Consider the following 18,074-nt stretch of genomic DNA (forward strand, 5'->3'; position numbering starts at 1 on the left):
TAACAGGTTTGCTGACTGACCAGTATAGCTCTCCCCATCCCCCCATACACACACTTGACCCTAGGGGTTCTCTGTACACCAATTTTTCTCATGGGTGTCCACTTCAGAGCCTGATTTTTGGCGTTCAGATTTTCAGTGTGTGTGGGGGGTGAATAGCCCCTTGATAACCCAGCCCTGTGGGAAGGCCAGTAAAAATGTTCCACTCCCAGCTCCGCAGCATAGGGGGTGTGGCCTGATTGCACTGAGCTCTGCTTCCCTGGGGCATCAGGAGGAAGAGTGAAAGTCGGAGCAGCTCCGAGGCCACTCTACACATACCTCAGGCGTTAAGTAGGGTCCAGAAAGGGGGAGCACAAGTGTGGGTTAAAGCCACCTCTTCCCATCTCTGTGTCTGTCTGGAGCCAAATATGGAGACCCGGGGATCAAAGTATCCTCTCTACAGATCAGGCTACAGCATGTCCAAACTCCCCTCCCTGCCACCCATAGGCACTTCCAAAAAGTTCCAGCTCAGGCAATGTGTGCCCTGAAATCTTCCTGCTCTCACTGGTCTCTGTTTTCTTCCCCCCATGCAGTGGGACTTGGTGTGTGAGTCCAGGACACTCCAGCAAATGGTGCAGTCGCTCTAGCGGGCTGGTGGGGTCAGCTGTGTTTGGACACCTCGCGGACAGGTGAGATGGTGAGGCTGCGACTCCGAGCTCCACACGCTTTCATGTTGCTAATGTGAGCTGGAGCCACACTAACCCCCGCTCCAAAAACATGTCACAATGGTTATGTACCTACTGCCTGCAGGTTAGGACTGTGTAGTGGCCCTGGAGAGGGGCTGCTAGGAATGCTGCAGGTCACAACTGATACGAATTGGCAGAGGGAACAGGGTTAAGGTTGAGGGGCATCACAGAGCTGGGGGAGGGGAGGCCAGGGCTGGAACAGCAGGAGGGCTGCAGTTCGGGCTTGAGGGGCATCGGCAGAAGTGTACTGGGATAACGTCATGCATTCAAATTAATTCCTAACCCTGAATTTTGGTTCAAGCACTCTCCATTGCAAACAGTGCTTAAAGGCAGCTGAGATCACCAAAGTAGGAGAAATGGGTGCAATATGGTGCAATCATATCAGCCTCCAAATTCCCAGCCCTGGGCCAACTTCCTGATCTCCCCACACCCCCATTAACTCTGTTCTCTGTGCTGCAGGTTTGGCCGGAAAGCCCTCCTGATCTGGTGCAACCTGCAAATGGCGGTAACAGGCATCTGTGCTGCTTTCTCCCCCAACTTTACCACGTACTGCGTCTTCCGCTTCCTCACCGGCCTGGCCATTTCCGGCATCTCGGTCAATTCTGTCTCACTGTGTAAGTAGGCGCTTCAGGTCTGAATGATCCCGGCAGACTAGTTACTCTCCAGCCAATCTTATAAAGGTGCCTCTGATAGCACCGGACACCTGGTGTCTGCTCCTGGGAGAACCAGGACAGCACAAAATTCACTCTGTGTAGTGGGCTCAGCACAAGCGTATGCGCCACTTTTGTTTGGTCAGTTGAAACATTTTGTTTATCTTTCAACCATTTTGTATTTTCCAAACATTTTTTTACTATACTTAGCTCAAATTTTTAAACAAAAAGTAATTTTACACTGAAAAACTGAAATTTGTCATCTCCAATTTTTCATCTTCAAATCTTTTTTCTTAAAATGTTTTACAGTCAAGACATTTGTCAAAAACAAACACTTTCCTTCAGAACATTTCCTGAAAAACCTTTTGCTAAATTTTTTTCAGACCAACGCTAATTACAACACTCCCTTTGGTCTTTCTTGTCTATTTAGACTGTAAACGCTTTGGGACAGGGATGGCTCGCACTATGGGGTTGTACAATCCCTGGCACAACGGGGCCCCAATCTCAGCTGGGTATATCCAGGTGGTATTTTAAGAATAGTGACGACTCAGGACTAGGGTGACCAGATGTCCCCATTTTATAGGGACAGTCCCAATTTTTTGGTATTTTTCTTTTACAGGCTGCTATGACCCCCCCACCCCCATCCCGATTTTTCACATTTGCTGTCTGATCACCCGACTCAGGACAGAGGCGGGTTTGTGGTATCTCAGCTAAATCTGGATCCTTTTTAGTTATAGTTAATTTCTAGCCCTGTGGTGTGAATAATATACTCACCCAAAGACAATCTGGTTTGGCAGATTGGATCAGAGTGTTTGTCACCTCTGCACTGGAAGCATTTAGCGCCGTATCTAGCACATTGCTTTCAGACTCTCTCTTTTTTTGACTTAATCCATGCAAAACAAAGTAAAATTTTAACCAAAGTGACCTGCTTAAGGGCTTATATAACCCTCCGAGTGATATATAAACCCCACCTGCTTTTCCAGCAGGTAAAATGCAAGGATCAACGTGGAATTAAGCTTGGTAAAACCATTCCTTTATGCGTCTACCGTTCATAGAAAAGATGTGTGGAGTTTTCCCGCAGCTGACAGGAAACTAGGAATGGTTGCATGGGAATTTTTGCAACAAAGGAGAAGCAACGGGGTAGCACACTCGGTTATTTAGGGAGAATATAACTCAACGCCTCTTCTTTTCTGGTCAGTGCATCTGAGTTGAGAGCGCTGTCCAGAGCGGTCACAATGAAGCACTGTGGGATGCTGCGCTTTATGGCTGTCTTTGAAGTTGTGAAGTGGAATACAAGCTGGATTCAAATTAACGACTTTCTGTGTAAATATTTTCATCGTACAACGTTTAATTTTTACAAGTAATCGACCTATTCAGGTAACGACCGTTATTTGGGCCCCATTGTTTTTGCTTAACCCAGACACTTAGTGCTGAATCTTCCAACCCGGCACCATGAGTTTTGCCGAACTCTTAGACCACGTCGGGGGGATGGGTCGCTTCCAAATCATCTATGCGATCTTACTGGCTATCCCAGTTTTCATGCTGGCCAGCCATAACCTCCTGCAGAACTTCACTGCTGCCACCTCTGAGCACCACTGCCATGTCCATATCAACATCAACAACACTCCTTACACCAACCTCACCGGAAAGCTCGCTGCCAAGGACCTCCTCAGGGTCTCCGTCCCCATGGACAGCAACCAGCAGCCAGAGAAGTGTCACCGCTTTGTCACCACGCAGTGGCAGCTCCTAGACTCCAACGCCACAGTCACAAACCTAACCGAGCTGGAGACTGAACCCTGCGCTGATGGGTGGGTGTACGACAAGAGCATGTTCACCAGCACCATCATTACAGAGGTACGTGAGAGCAAGACCTGCTGCAGCGCGGGTAACCGGCTGGGAAAAGGATGCTGAAACCATGGGGTGGAAGTTGGGGTGGATGAGTTGAAAATATTTTTGTTAGAATCATGCCTTTTAATAGATTTTTGAAAGTAAGTTTCACTGTCCTATGGGCAGAGAGGGTCAGAGTATCTATCTATCAATCCTCCTCTTCCTAGATCTGATCTTAAAATTTGCACCAAGCTACAGCCCCTGCATGTCTATTGACATCGGCTTGGTTTCAGCCTAAGTCAGTGCAGAATATCATCCAGGGCCACGTGCTGTTCTCAGTTACATTCTGGCCCCCAGGCAACTTCAATCCATGCGGCTTCAAGTGGCTGCCATTGCACAGGTGTAAAGGAAAGCAGGACATGGCCTTTATACTTTACAGAGGCTTGATTCCTTCAGTGTATGAGTAGGAGGAAGCTGTGGTTGCACTGGTTGGGGTGGGAATTCCCCCTTCCATTTTGCAGTCAGTTTCCTCTCAATTAAACTGGACATAATCCACTAATCTGCTGTGACAGACCCAGACCAGTGGGGTACAGGAGTCTGGTAGAGGGCAAATATACTGGTCACTGGATGAGTAGTTTTCTGTTCTCTGAGTGACCAGAGCAGGGGCTGCACTAGAGTAATCAGGAACCTGCTAGAACCAGTTAATGCAGGCAGGCTAATTAGGACACCTGGAGCCAATTAAGAAGAAGTTTCTAGAATCAATTAAGGCAGGCTAATCAGGGCACCTGGGCTTTAAAAAGGAGCTGGGAGCAAGAGGTGCAAGGAGCTGAGTGTGAGTGGGTGTGCTGTTGGAGGACTAAAGAACACAAGTGTTCTCAGACACCAGGAGGAAGGTCCTGTGGTGAGACTAAGTAAGGTGTTTGGAGGAGGCCATGAGGGAGTTGTAGCTGTCATGCAGCTGTTACAGGAGGTACTATAGACAGCTGCAGTCCCCAGGGCCCTGAGTTGGAACCTGGAGTAGAGGGTGGGCCTGGGTTCTCCCCAAACCTCCCAATTGACCTGGACTGTGCACTCTTCTAGATGGGAAGGTTTCTGGGCTGTTCCTCAACCCACATGGTGAATCTCTGAGGCAAGAAAATCTGCCAATAAGTGCAGGACCCACCAAGATAGAGGAGGAACTCTGTCACACTGCATTAAAGGAACTGTGAATGATGCTAAGAGCTAGCCCTGCTCTCCCCTAGATCTCACAGGGCTTTACAATAGTGACTAAACCTTACTATCCCATCTCACAACTGGGGGAAACTGAGGCACAGTGAGGCAGCATCACTTGCCCAAGGTCAGTGTCAGAGCTAGGAGTAGGGGTCCCAGTCGCTTGAACGCTCACTCCATTCAAAACCATCCGCCTCACACGGGATCATTATATTTGATCCTACATTAACATCGAAAGGACCCATTCTGGCACTGCACAGAGCCCAGCTCAGACTGGGGAACCCTTGTGCCGGATACTGCATGGACCCCAGCTCCAATCAGGGCCTCATTGCACTGGGCACTGTACAGAGCCCAACTGATTGCTGTAGGAACTGGCTATCTAAATGCCATTAATGGTTCTGAAAATATCAGCCTAAGCCAGGAATCAAACCCAGATCTTCTGAGTCCCAGTTTGGGGCCTTAACCAGAAGCCCAGCTTCATTTTCTCTTTCCCTTACAGTGGGACCTGGTGGGTGACTCCTGCCAGCTGAAGCAGATGGCTCAGTCCATCTACATGGCTGGGACCCTGGCGGGAGGTATCATCTTTGGAGGTCTGTCAGACAGGTGAGAGCAACGTCGGTATGAAGCCGAGCAAGGCTGGTTCCTGGGGGAATCAGGAATCTCGAGCAGGAGGAGAGAAGTTATGGTATCTCTGTATTTGGCACTAGTGCGACTGCTACTGGAATCCTGTGTTCAGTTCCGGTGTCCACAATCCCAGAAGGATGTTGGTAGGTTGGAGAGGGGTCAGAGAAGACCCAGGCGAATGATTAAAGGCTTGGAAAATGTGCCTTACAGTGAGACTTCAGGATCTCGATCTATAAAGCAAAGGTTAAGGGGTGACTTGATCACAGTCTGTAAGTGGAGCCCCTTGAATTCTTTTAGTAATTGTTTATTTTATTTTGGGGAATTCCTTGTTATTTTTGTTTTGTTAATGTTATCCATGCAGGGGATTGGGTCTTGCCCTAGGGGTTGGAGTCCCTGGAGCGGGGCTGAGTCCTGCCACCAGGGGTTGGGAGGCTCTGGGGGAGGTGAGTCTGGCACCCCCGAGCCTGCCCTGCACTCACCCCGCAGAAGCGGCTCCTGGGGTCCTGTGTGGTGTGGCTGGGCCTGGCTCTTGACTCAGTGCTGCTCAGGTTTGGCGGGGCGCCCCTGTGTTCACAGTGGGGAGCCATGCTGAGCTTCACAGGACAGGAGCTGCCACTGCAGGGTGAGTTTTTTGCTTTATTTCATATTTCACATTTGCAAAAAATATGGGGCTCTCTATATAGGCACCTACACGGGGAGCAGCAATCTGATAAGAGGCTTTTCCATCTAGCAGACAAAGGTCTAACAAGAACCAGTGGCTGGAAATTGAAGCTAGACAAATTCAGGCTGGAAATAAGGTGCAAATTTCTAACAGCAAAGGGAATTAACCATTGGAACAAAGGCCCAAGGGCTGGGGTGGATTCTCCAGCTCTGGAGATTTTAAATCAAGATTGGATGTTTTTCTAACAGTCAAATACCAGCCAGGGGATAACCCTATTGCCAGGGCCCTAGATTGCCTTAATCCAGCCCTGCAGGCCTCATCATTAGCAGCTACAGCACGGCTGACATGAAGTATTTTCATCAATAACCTTTTGTCATGTGCCACAGAGCTGGTTTTAGGCAGGAGGCCCCCCAGTTTTCTTTGAACATTCCCCAAGCCAGGAAGCCATGCCAGTCAATGGCACCTAGGTTACCATATTTCAGCAAGCAAAAGAGAGGATGGGAGGAGCCCCGCCCCTGTCCTGCCCTAGCCCCACCCCTGCCCCTCCCACTTCTCCCCTCAGAACCCCCAACCCTCCCCCTGCTCCTTGTCCCCTGACTGCCTCCTCCTGGGACCCCTGCCCCTAACTGCCCCCCAGGACTCAACCCCCTACCTAAGCCTCCCTGCCTCTTGTCCTCTGACTGCCCCCTCCTGAGACCCTCCCCCCATCCTAATTGGCCCCCTAGGACCCTACCTGTACCTTGACAGCCCCAATCCTTATCCATACCCCCACCCCCAGACAGACCCCTGGGACTCCCACGCCCTATCCAACCACTCTCCACCCCGACAGCCCCCCCCGAACTCCTGACCCATCTAAACCCCTCTGCTCCCTGTCCCCTGACTGCTCCGATACCTCTCTCCCTCCTGCCACCTAACAGCCCCCCCCCCAGAACTCCCAACCCCTCCTTGTCCCCTGAATGTCCCCTCCTGGGACCCCTGCTCCTAACTGCCCCCCAGGACCCCACCCCCTATCTGTACCCTGACTGCCCAAAACCTTATCCACCCCCCCACCCCCAGAAAGCCCTCCCGACCCCCCGTCTCTTGACTGCCCCCTCCAGAACCTCCCTGCCCCTTCTCCGACCCCCTGGCCCCCTTGTTGTTGGCCTTCACCTAATGTCTCAGTGAACTTGCTCAGGAACGGCCGGAGCTGTTCGTCCCGGCACGCTGGGGAGCGGGGGACGAGCTCCAGACTGCCAGAGGCGATCTGCAAATGCAGGGAGTGATCTCTGCTGTAGGGGAAGCAGAGGAGGGGCTCTCTCTGGCTGTCAGAGCCCCATGTAAGTGGCACCATCTGACCAGCTGCCCTGTTAGCCGCGCGCGCTCTGCATGGGCGCTGGGGGGAAGTCCGGACATTTACAAATTCCCCCCGGATGCTAGTTTTAGCTCAAAGCCGGACATGTCCGGGGGAATCCAAACAAACGGTAACCCTAAGGCACCAATAGTTCCTTCCACCACATTTAACTCCTACTCTGAACACACTTGCTTCAGTATCCTGGGTTTCCCTCACCTGTTCTCTTGGTTCTTTTTGGGTCAGGTTTGGCCGCAGGTCTCCCTTGATCTGGTGCTACTTGCAGATGGCTGTCACGGGCACCAGCACTGCCTTCTCGCTCAGCTTCACTGCATACTGCATCTTCCGTTTCCTGACTGGAATGGCCATCTCGGGCATTGTGATGAACAGTGTCTCTCTGTGTAAGTGTGTCTGGCGCCTGCCATCCCAGACACAAGATGAGCTGGTTACTGGGGCTGGACGGAGGTGCCTTGTTCCCGCTGCTGATAAATTACTCTGTGGTGGGAGCATAGAGAGACCAGACGCACACACCGCATGGGTGGGATGTCTAAGGTCTCAGCACCAAAAATCGGGAGCTAGATTTTCCAAAAGTCCTAGGTCCCATTCCAACCTGGATTTACCAAAGCACTCAGCAGCTCCCTTTGGGACACCGATTGCCACAGTTGAGAAATACCTGAGCACGTTATTTAGGAGGTATTTTGCAACTCAAAATCGGGGCCTGTCCTCTTATAAATATGTGGTGCCTAAATGAGAACAGAGTTCTGTGGAACAATCCCACCTCCGTGTGCTTCTGCAGCGCCAGAGCACAGGAGATGGCCCAAAACAGGGCAGCTTCCAATAGCATGCAGGTCCCCAAGAATGGAAGCTATTAGAGTGGAATGCCGTCATCAGTTGACGATGATTCACAACAGAACAGAGATTCCACAATACATCTTCTACAGAACAGGCACAGGCCATGTGGATCAGCCAGGAGCTACAGAATGCCCTCCTCATTACTAGGAAGTCCCTGCACTATTCAATGTATACAGGTCCTCTAGGAACTGAAGAACCCAGGGGCAGTTGGGTATCAGAGGCTAATGGGACTCAGCCTATTCAATTACATAATAGCTGTGTATTGTGGCTGACATACTTCAGGGTGCATAAGTGTGCCATTGTGGGATGTTGGAGCTGCTGCAACCCTGCAGGGTACAGTACAGCCTGCTACTGTTGGGGGGGTCTTCTGGAGTGTTTGCAATCCTGCAAAGGGCAGTACTGCTTGCTGCCACTGGGGGACTGGAGTTGCTGCAGGGTGCAACACTGGCTGCTGCCATAGGGAGGGGGAATGGAGCGCCTCCAACAGGGTGCAGTACTACCTACTACCACTAGGTGGGATGCAACTAGCAGGGGAAGGAGGCATGGCTCAGGGAATGCAGGTTCTGGGGAGCTATTTCATCTCAGCCTCAAAGAGCCAGGGGAAGGCTGTTTGTACATGTTCCTGCTGCCTCCGCTCATCCTTGTTCTCACCACTGGAGGTCATCAGCCCAAGAACAGAGATTATTTTCCCTTTGTGTGTGTGTCTCCCCAGCTGTGGAATGGACACCCACCCGCACACGGGCCATTGTGGTCACCATGTTTGGATACTGCATCACAATCGGGAAGTGCATTCTGGCTGGGGTGGCTTACACCATCCCCAATTGGCGCTGGCTGCAGCTTGTGGTGTCTTTGCCCTATTTCATCTGCTTCATCTACTCCTGGTAGGTTAGCTCACCCTTATCCTTTCTGATCCATTCCCCTTCCACCCTGCTTTTCTCACTGGATGCCGGAATGAGACAAACTTTAAGCAAGTAGAACAAACAAATCTTTTATCCTGGTTCTCATAATCTTGCATCTTGATTACTGCAACATCCTCTTCTTCGGCCTTGGCAAATGCAATCTTGCTCCACTTACATCCATTCACATCACTCCTGCAAAGATCATTTCCCTGTCTCATCGCTTTGTCCATATCCCCTCTCTTTGTAGCCCTCCACTGGCTCCCCATTCTTCATCACATCATACATAAACTACTCATCTTCACTTTCAAAGCCATTCACGCCCTACTGCACCATACCTATCCCATCTGTCATTCACTAGCACAGTGCCGACTCCCAACTCCGAATGGCCCAGGATACATGCCTCCGTTGCCAGCTTGCTAAATTTTCAAACAAGCATCTTTGTGCATTCTATCATGCTGCCCCTCATACCTGGGAGGAGTTCCCCGGTAAACATCAGCAAAGGTACCTCATTGTCCTTCTTCTAACTCTCCTTTGCTGTGTGGCTTACGAAAAAACCTGACGACCGTTAGGCTGCAGGTGTGCAGAGACGATTGCCTATCATGCTGACCAATATTGTCTCGCTGTTTCCTTGTGTTCCCCCTATACACCTGTTGCTGCTTGTCTTGTCCTTAGGTTATAAGCTGTTTGGGGCAGCGACTGTCTTTTTGTTCAGCACCTGGGACAATGGGGTTGTGCCCACTGACTGGGCCTTCAGGGCATTACAGTAATGCAAATAATGAACAAAGAAATATGAAAGCTCAGGAGTTTCATACCTAGAAGTGTTTCAGCAAACCAGGGCAATGGCAAGACTAAGAAGATAACGTATGAATAGAGAGAGTTGAAGATTTGATGGCTTAAATTTGTTTTCCATGAAAAATGGCTCCCCCCCACCCCCACAAAATTCCTTCAAAAATTTGCAACGAAAGCAAACATTTTATTTTAGTTTTCAGGATTTTTTTGGGTGGGGGGGGTTGCTGAAAAATAACAATTTCTTTCTAAATTTGTCAATTTTTTCAGTATTTTGGACCCTTTTTTCTACTTTCCCCCCATTTTCCAGTGGGGGAAAAAAAGCAAAAGGGGGGGAAAAAAGAGGAAATAAAAAACAAACATACCCCAAAATGGAAACAAAATGAAAACTTTTTGTTTTATTGATAAAAATTTAAAATATTGTGAAAATTTTCCAGTGAAACCAAAGAGGGCTCTACTCCACCCATAATGTCAATGCTGGGTAATATGAGGAACTGACCTATCATGGGTATTTATCTGGCATTCGTCACCATAGTATCTAGGCACATCAGTGTTTAATATCCTCACAGCTAGAGCAGGCTGGCAACAAACATGAGAGTCTTTGAGACTTTGAAAAGTTTTCCCATCCTGAATCTGGCCAAAAGTCAAAACCAGGAAAACTTTTGTGAATTGATCATCTGAAAAAATATTCCGGTTGGGTCAGTTGAAATGTTTCCTTTTGATAATTTTGAAATTTTTCTTTTTGATCTGGAGCTTGTTTATTTTTTAATATCTCCTCTCCCCCCCCCCTTTTTTTTAGGGTAAATGACCAAAATGTTTTGAAACTTTTAATTTTGACAAAGGACAAATTTTGAAACTTTTTCCATTTTCTTTAAATCAAGAGATTCACTGAAACCGACCTTTCCCTGCAAACAGTTTCAGTTTGGACAAATCCACATTCTTCAATGGAAAAATATTTCAGCAGAAAAGTGCTGACCAGCTGTAACCACAACACCCTTCTGAGGGAGAGCAGTGCTATTATCCTATTGTACAGATGAGGGGATTCAGACACAGACAGACTAAGTGACTAGCAACGGTCACACAAGAAGTCTGCAGGGGAGAAGGGAATTGAAGTCAGGTCTCGGCTATCACCATCCTTCCTTCCTGATGCATGGCAAGGTGCAGTACCACCTGCTGCCACTGGGCAATCTCCTGGTGGGAATGGAGCTTCAGGTTGCAGTAACACTTGGCTGTCACCAGGGGGCTGCAGGTAGCGGAGATAGACCACAGAATGCAGGTTCAAGAATCATAGAATCATAGAATATCAGGGTTGGAAGGGACCTCAAGAGGTCATCTAGTCCAACCCCCTGCTCAAAGCAGGACCAATTCCCAGCTAAATCATCCCAGCCAGGGCTTTGTCAAGCCGGGCCTTAAAAACCTCCAAGGAAGGAGACTCCACCACCTCCCTAGGTAACGCATTCCAGTGTTTCACCACCCTCCTAGTGAAATAGTTTTTCCTGATATCCAACCTGGACCTCCCCCACTGCAACTTGAGACCATTGCTCCTTGTTCTGTCATCTGCCACGGAGATGACAGAACGTTCCTCCGTGGAACTGAGGAATAGCCTCAGTTCCACGGAGGCTATTCCACAACATGCTCCCTGCTGCCTCTGTCACTGCTTGTGCCCTGCACTGGCTTTGGGCACTGCCCCTAGTGTAGAAGAACAGCACCGTGCTCCAGTGGGGCTGATCCCAGTTCTACAAGAGCAATCGCGTGTTCCATGCAGGTGTGTTTTCATATCTTCTGCTTCCCAGGTGGTTCGCGGAGTCCGCCCGCTGGCTGGTAATAGCCGGCAGACCTGATGAGGCAGTGAAGCAGCTCCGGAGAGTAGCCAGGATAAACCGGAAGAAGGAAGAAGGAGACAGACTCAACATAGAGGTAAGACTGGATCCCAGAGAGGCTGAGAGCTCCCACCAACTCCAGCGGCCGATATAGGCACGCAAGACAAGCAGATATAAATAAGTGTGGTTGCACTCATGTCATGGGGACTCTGCACAAGTACACCAGTGGCGCAACTGGCTTTAGTGTTCCCTGAGCAATGGAATTCTCACCATGGTCTGACTTCTTTCTCGTACAATGGGATTCCCATACGTACAAGGTATCTTCTATCAATCTCTCTACCTATATCAGAGGGGTAGCCGTGTTAGTCTGAATCTATAAAAAGCAACAGAGGGTCCTGTGGCACCTTTGAGACTAACAGAAGTACTGGGAGCATAAGCTTTCGTGGGTAAGAACCTCACTTCTTCAGATGCAAGAAGTGAGGTTCTTACCCACGAAAGCTTATGCTCCCAGTACTTCTGTTAGTCTCAAAGGTGCCACAGGACCCTCTGTTGCTCTCTACCTATAGTTGTACATACATAACTACCTATCCAGCCATCTAAGCATCCATCTTTTATAAACATATACTCATACACATAATATCTCTATTAATCTCCAACTATCTTTCATCCCACCCCACACACACCTCTATCCATCCATCTCCATATAAACATTTCTGTCCATTCAACTATCCATCCATCCCCATGCACACCCTTCTATCTATCCATCCTTCCTTCCCTCCCTTCCTAGATATATACTTTATTTTGTCTGCACTGAGGCCTGCTCTGAGACAAGAATTTTGGCAGCACTGGATGATCCGAATCTCATTCCCTCCTATTCCCCAGCTCTGTTTCAGCCCTTTCCCACCATGGAGGCCCCATGCCGTTACCCAGAATTCTCTTCTCTCCCCAGGTCTTGAGATCCAACATGCAGAAAGAAACAGCCTCTGCAAAGAGCAGCCATACCTTCTTTGACCTGGTGCGGACCCCTGTTGTACGCCGGATCTCCTTCTGCCTCTGCTTTGTATGGTTAGTGGGCTCTTGTGTTCACAGAAAGAGGAAGCTGAGATTATGATAAGTAGACTTGCAGCAAGTAAACCAGGCATGACAATTTGCTGAGGAACAGGGCAAATTATGGATTTTTTGACCTGCAGGCAATTTGAAAAAAATCAGTAAAAACAAAAAATCATTTTGTGTTAAACAGAACCATTTTTTTTCTTAATTTTTGACTAATAAAAAAGTTGGAAAAAATCAAGTGAAGCATTTTGTTTTGATTTTAAATATTTAAAGATTTTTTTTTAAAATAAAATTAAAGGAATGTTTGAGACAAAGATTCATTTTGAACCAAAACTGAAAACATTTAGATTTTGTTTTTTGTTTTGTGGGGCTTTTTAAAATCTGAAACAATTCAGCAAAAGGGATATGAATTCCCTAAACATTTTGATGTTGTTGAGTCTGCATTGTGTTAAATGTTTTTGATGAAAAATTTTGCTCACCTCTACTAAGCCGCACTGACGCTCCACTTCATCCCATGGCATGTCAGTGACAGTCAATTTCACCTTGATTGAATATCCCACTAGATCACAATTCAGTATGTTGTAGCTAGACTTCGGTAAATCCCACCTGAGAGACAGGATGTAGAGAAAACCACCAGGAGGTGATTCTACCCAGAAGCAGGAATAGGACTCAGGAGTCCTGGCTCCTATAGTCACCTATTCCTAGTCCTAGGACACATTCCATGTGCGGAGCTGGAGAAAGAACCCAGGAATCCTTGGTGCCTAGTGTGTCCTGTTCCAGCTATTGGCCCCCATTCCTCTGAGAGTTAACAGAGCAAAGTCCCCTCTTGCTCTAACCACTAGGCCCCACTCTTCTTCCAAAGCTGGAAATAGAACCCAGGAGTCCTGGCTCTCAGCTGCTCCCCAGTCTAACTCACTAGAACCTAATCCCCTCCCACAGCTATGAACAGAACACAGTGCAGTCTACCCACTAGACTACACTGCCACCCAAAGCAGTGAAGAGAACCCAGGGGTCCTGACTCCAACCACTAAACACATTTGCAGGGCCTATTGCTGAAAGGGAACACACTTGTAACAAATAAACTCAATGATAAGGACTCTCTATGCATCAATACCTGTCTGCTTCATCCCAGGTTCTCCACCAGCTTTGCCTATTATGGGTTGGCCATGGACCTGCAGAATTTCGGTGTCAATATCTTCTTGATCCAGCTGGTCTTTGGAGCTGTCGATTTCCCAGCGAAGTTCATCTCAGTCCTCACAATCGGCTTCATTGGGCGCCGGGTCACACAGACCTTGACCCTTATCCTGGCTGGACTCTCTATCCTAGCCAACATCTTTGTCCCACAAGGTGGTTATATGGTGTCCTGGATTTTCAGGGTTCGATCCAGAAGTGTTCAAGCCTTTGTCCTACCAAAGGTCCAAAGCCTGGCTGACATGGTCAGCTGCAGGGGAGAGAGAAGAGCTAGGAGAGCTGATCCATAAGGACTAATGGGGCTCAAGCCCACGGATATGTCACAGCTGTGTTCTGTGGCTGAGGTACTGCAGGGTACAGAACCACCTGCTGCTGCCAGGGATTGAAGCAGCTGACACGTGTTTACGACACCAGTTGCCCTGGCACTTCCCCATGAAGCAACCTGAGACATATTCAGTCTGATCCAGGCTGGCCTGTTGCAAGATGGTTCCGAAGTGGATGAGCCGCAGTCTGGGTGGGGTGACAGACCCAGTTTCAGAAACAAAGCTAGGTAAATGGTTATTAGTATTTGATCATTGGGCGAGGTGCTGCACAGACGCCAGATGACATCAGGGCCCCATTGTGTCGAGTACTGCACAGACCTAAAGGGAGAGAGAGGCCCTTCCCCAAAGAACTCACAATCTAAATAGAGACAACACAGAAAGGACTATCACTCTTATTTCTAGATGGCAAACTGAGGCACAGATCCTCAGCTGGTGTCAATTAGCCCAGCTCCATTGATTTCTTGCCCTTTTGGCTTTAATGGAGCAGCTGGGGATCTGGCCCCATTGATTCCAGTGCAGCTATGCTGATTTACACCAGCTGGGGATCTGACCCCATCAGCACCAGTGGCTGGGGATACATCCCACCGACTCCTGACCCTTCTTGAGCATTTTAGCCTTTTGCCACGTGTTTAACCCTCCTCCATTGTGTGCTTCTCCCAAGATATGAAGATCCTGCGCACCATTCTGGCTGTCGTTGGAAAAGGCTGTCTTGCTGCCTCCTTTAACTGTGTCGTCCTCTACACGAGTGAGCTGTACCCCACAGTGATTAGGTATGTAGAAAAAACTCAGAGGGTGCAGCTCAAGCTTCACATGCAGCCCCGTGGAACAGCAAAAGACCAGAGCCAAGTGACTAGTGATTAGAGTTGGTTGGGAATTTTTCATCAAAATGTATTTTTCTGATGGAAAAAGCTATTTCATCAAAGCCAAAGCTATTCATGGGAAAGGGTTGGTTTGGAAAAATTGGGCCGGGGGGGGGGGGGGGGGGGAGGGGTTGGAAATTACATTTCCAAACACAAAAACTTCAGTTTTTTCTGGTTGGAAACAACTGTTTTTTGGAATATGTATTAAAAAACAACAACCCTTTTTTGTACAAATTCAGTAATCGTAATTGAAATGAAATGTGAATTCACAACATTTTTTGAAATGTCAATAGTTCGTCCTGATTCAGAATGGGAAAAATGTTTGTTTTCCTGTCCCATGATACATCTTGAGATTTCAATTTCCTGAGCAGCTCTTCTAGTGATTTTTGGGCACCTCAGGGGATGCCCACGTTAGGACACCAACTGGGCCTGATTCTCTGCAATTTCTGGGGATGTGCTATCTGAATAGTGAGGGTCCTCTGAGGTGTCTCAGTCTAGCCACCCAAAATTGCCCTTCTAGGAACTGCCACATCAGATCAAAGATCTAGCTAGCCCTGTCCCAGCTGCCAGAAACCCTGCACTTGTGTGGTAACCTGCCCCCAGGAAAGTTCCCATTTGTTAAGTTAGCACCTAGAGACCACACCAGAGCCCCATTGTACCAGGTACTCCACAGATCCTGAGTGAGATCAGGGCCCCCATTGTATGAGGCACTGTACACACCCAAATTGAGATTAGGGTCCCATTGTGCCAGGTGCTGCCCAGACACATAGTGACAGCAATCTCTGCTCTTCACAATCATAATAGACAAGAGAGACTGAGAGTGCAAGGAGAAAGGGATGAATGGAGAGAGGAAGTGACTTGCTCAAGGTTACACAGTGGGTCAGTGGCAGAGCAAGGAAAAGAACCCAGGTGTTCTGACTACTAGTCCACAAGGCCTGGCTGAAAGGTACTGCTTGTCTTATTGCCTGTGAGCTCCTTAGCCCAGATTTTTCTCACCACTGTGGCTTATGCTAATAGCTCTGTCTGTTATGATTTCAAATTCACAGGCAGACCGGCTTGGGTTTGAGCAACACCATGGCATGCCTGGGCAGCATCCTTGCCCCATTGGTGAAGATGTTGGAGGAATACATTCCCTTCCTGCCACTGATCATTTATGGAGCTGCCCCAATCATCTCCGGTATTGCAGCGACCTTCTTGCCCGAGACGCTCAACGTGCCATTGCCTGAGACCATAGAGGAGTTGGAGACACGGTTAGTAGAATCTATTGGGAGGCAGGAAGAGTAGCCATGATGCACTGGGTGGGGGCTTTGTGATATAGACATGGGTCTACACAGAGAGAGCGCACACACAAGAAATGATATGCATGATGAGATAATCTGATCCCACTGACTCCAGTGTAGCTATGGCTGACTTTACACCAGGTGGGATCTGGCCCCATTAGCTCCAAGCATGTTTTAAGCCAAGTACATCTCTTACTGCTTGTATAAATGTTAATATTTACTGATATTCTTTTTCATTGAGACCCAGGCATCTGAGAGATGAAGAACAATAAATGAAGATCCTTCTGAAACCCACCATGCCAGACCCAGCCAAGGAAGCCAGTTAAGGAAAGAAAAACTAGCAACTTTCAAAAGTGCCTAGGCTCCTAAGGCACTTATGTTCCATTTTCACCAGTGACTTAATCACTTTCATGAGAGTTAAGTGCCTCATCTACCACAGCACTTCTGAAAATCCCACTGGGCACTTATCTGAATCTCTTGGCATCTAAATACCTTGGAAAATGTGGCTCCCAATCACTTTTGAAAGTGGGGGCTTAGGCACTTTTGAACACTTCCCCCTCCCCCCATCTCTCTTACTGTTTTAATCATGCCAGAAGTACTATGCAGGCATCAGTGACAACTCCATAGGGGTTGAATTTTGCACTTACTGCAGGGAATCAACCTCTTCAAACAGCATGTTGACCTCCAAATCACAGCAGGAATTTATACCACGGGACCTGCTGCTGTGCAAGGTGCGGGACACGAATCAATTACACTATGTAGCTCCTCCATGTAGTTCAAAACCCGGTGTTGGTGGGATCTAACCTATGGCAACGAACAGCTCAAATACTTTTGGGCCAGATCCTCACCAAGTGTTAATCCACACAGTTGAGGATTGGTCCAGTACTGCAGGACAGTCATGTGGTGACAATTCTTAAGGGAATTCTGTACCAATATGTACAGAAATAGTGGCAGAATATAGGAACTGCTGGATTGATCACAGCCAAGGTCCATGTAGTCTCTCTGACAGTGGTCAGCAATAGATACCTCAGAGGAAGGTATGAGAACCCTGCAGTGGGCAGATATGAAATAATCTCCTCACCATTGTTGTGGAAAATTGGCCACACTGTTGATTTTTGGATCAGACAGCCTGAGGCTCCTTTGTTGACAATCAAACATGCATGCATGCATGGGGGAGTCAGCCAAGGCAGCCAAACCCTCCTCCTCCCGACAGATAAAATGCGAGAGATTATATAGGATAAAACCACAAAAATTACATATACTTACTTAAAGTTTTACATCCATATAAGGAATAAAACAAAACAAGTTTTTCTTAGTTTTGCCCTTTGTGGCTTCTTGCTCTGTCACCTGACATCTATTAATCATAATCTGTTACAAAGGTTAATTCTACTTTTATAATGTCTACAGTTAGTTCTGCTTTTATGATTTCTGTCTACCCTTCTCCTTTCACTCCCCCCCGCCCTATTCTCCTTCCTCCAGGCCACACGTACAGTTCACCTGACCCTACATACAGTTCACTTGACCAAAGTTTAGGCTTTAGACTATTTTTCCTCCATAATTCCCCCCTTTGGTGCTTCTCTAGCGCCATCTTTGGCCTAAATGTTAACATTCATGAGCCCATTGATTTCCTTCTTTTCCTTTTCTCTTATCTCATCCCAACTTTTATCATAAACCTCATTAGCAATCATTAAGGCCACTTGCTCCCTTGCAGTGGGCCTAGCAGAAGATTACAGGCACAGCAATATCCCTTACAACAGTAATAGCAAAAACACAGTCCTAAAACAGCAATCCCAATACAATAGTCAATCCACATATAGCACCAACATGGCATGGTTCGTATATAATTTTGGTCACTGCACACAGCACGTCTCGACTAGTGCACAAGGAAGACAGTCGATAGAAAAAGGTGCCTTTCAGATGTCCTTGAAAATATGTATCAAATAGGCTATGAATTTGTCCCTGTAAGTCAGAAATTTTCTGGATCTTGGGT

At 48.0% G+C, this 18,074-nt stretch overlaps 2 protein-coding genes across 3 annotated transcripts in view; both read left to right on the forward strand.

The window, feature by feature from the left end:
* The first annotated feature begins 2,670 nt into the window (after window positions 1–2,670).
* The window catches only part of LOC128840810 (solute carrier family 22 member 6-B-like), a 47,808-nt gene continuing 32,404 nt past the window's right edge, over window positions 2,671–18,074 (forward strand). The window contains exons 1-7 of one of the 2 annotated variants that reach the window (XR_008445712.1): window positions 2,671–3,226; window positions 4,908–5,011; window positions 7,267–7,421; window positions 8,585–8,753; window positions 11,351–11,474; window positions 12,327–12,442; window positions 13,563–14,171. Coding sequence is in view for 1 of the 2 variants with exons in the window: in XM_054035243.1 (XP_053891218.1) it covers window positions 2,825–3,226; window positions 4,908–5,011; window positions 7,267–7,421; window positions 8,585–8,753; window positions 11,351–11,474; window positions 12,327–12,442; window positions 13,563–13,911 (1,419 nt within the window). In the remaining variant the exon portion in view is untranslated. Of the gene's footprint in view, window positions 3,227–4,907; window positions 5,012–7,266; window positions 7,422–8,584; window positions 8,754–11,350; window positions 11,475–12,326; window positions 12,443–13,562; window positions 14,274–18,074 lie in introns of those variants that run through there. The other variant, XM_054035243.1, reaches the window with a different exon arrangement.
* Window positions 14,105–16,419, forward strand: LOC128840298 (solute carrier family 22 member 6-A-like). The gene is made up of 4 exons (XM_054034127.1): window positions 14,105–14,171; window positions 14,606–14,714; window positions 15,851–16,054; window positions 16,332–16,419. The coding sequence occupies exons 1-4, from the start codon at window positions 14,105–14,107 to the stop codon at window positions 16,354–16,356; spliced, it is 405 nt and encodes a 134-aa protein (XP_053890102.1). The 3' UTR covers window positions 16,357–16,419.

This window comes from Malaclemys terrapin, chromosome 7 (genome assembly GCF_027887155.1).
Source record: "Malaclemys terrapin pileata isolate rMalTer1 chromosome 7, rMalTer1.hap1, whole genome shotgun sequence".
Lineage (NCBI taxonomy): Eukaryota > Metazoa > Chordata > Testudines > Emydidae > Malaclemys > Malaclemys terrapin.

Coding starts and splice junctions, on each gene's coding strand:
- LOC128840298 (XM_054034127.1), top strand. CDS start 14,105: ATGGTTCCGAAGTGGATGAGCCGCAGTCTGGGTGGGGTGACAGACCCA. Junction 14,172..14,605: donor AGTTTCAGAAACAAAGCTAG/GTAAATGGTTAT, acceptor GCTTCTCCCAAG/ATATGAAGATCCTGCGCACC. Junction 16,055..16,331: donor ATAGAGGAGTTGGAGACACG/GTTAGTAGAATC, acceptor ATTGAGACCCAG/GCATCTGAGAGATGAAGAAC.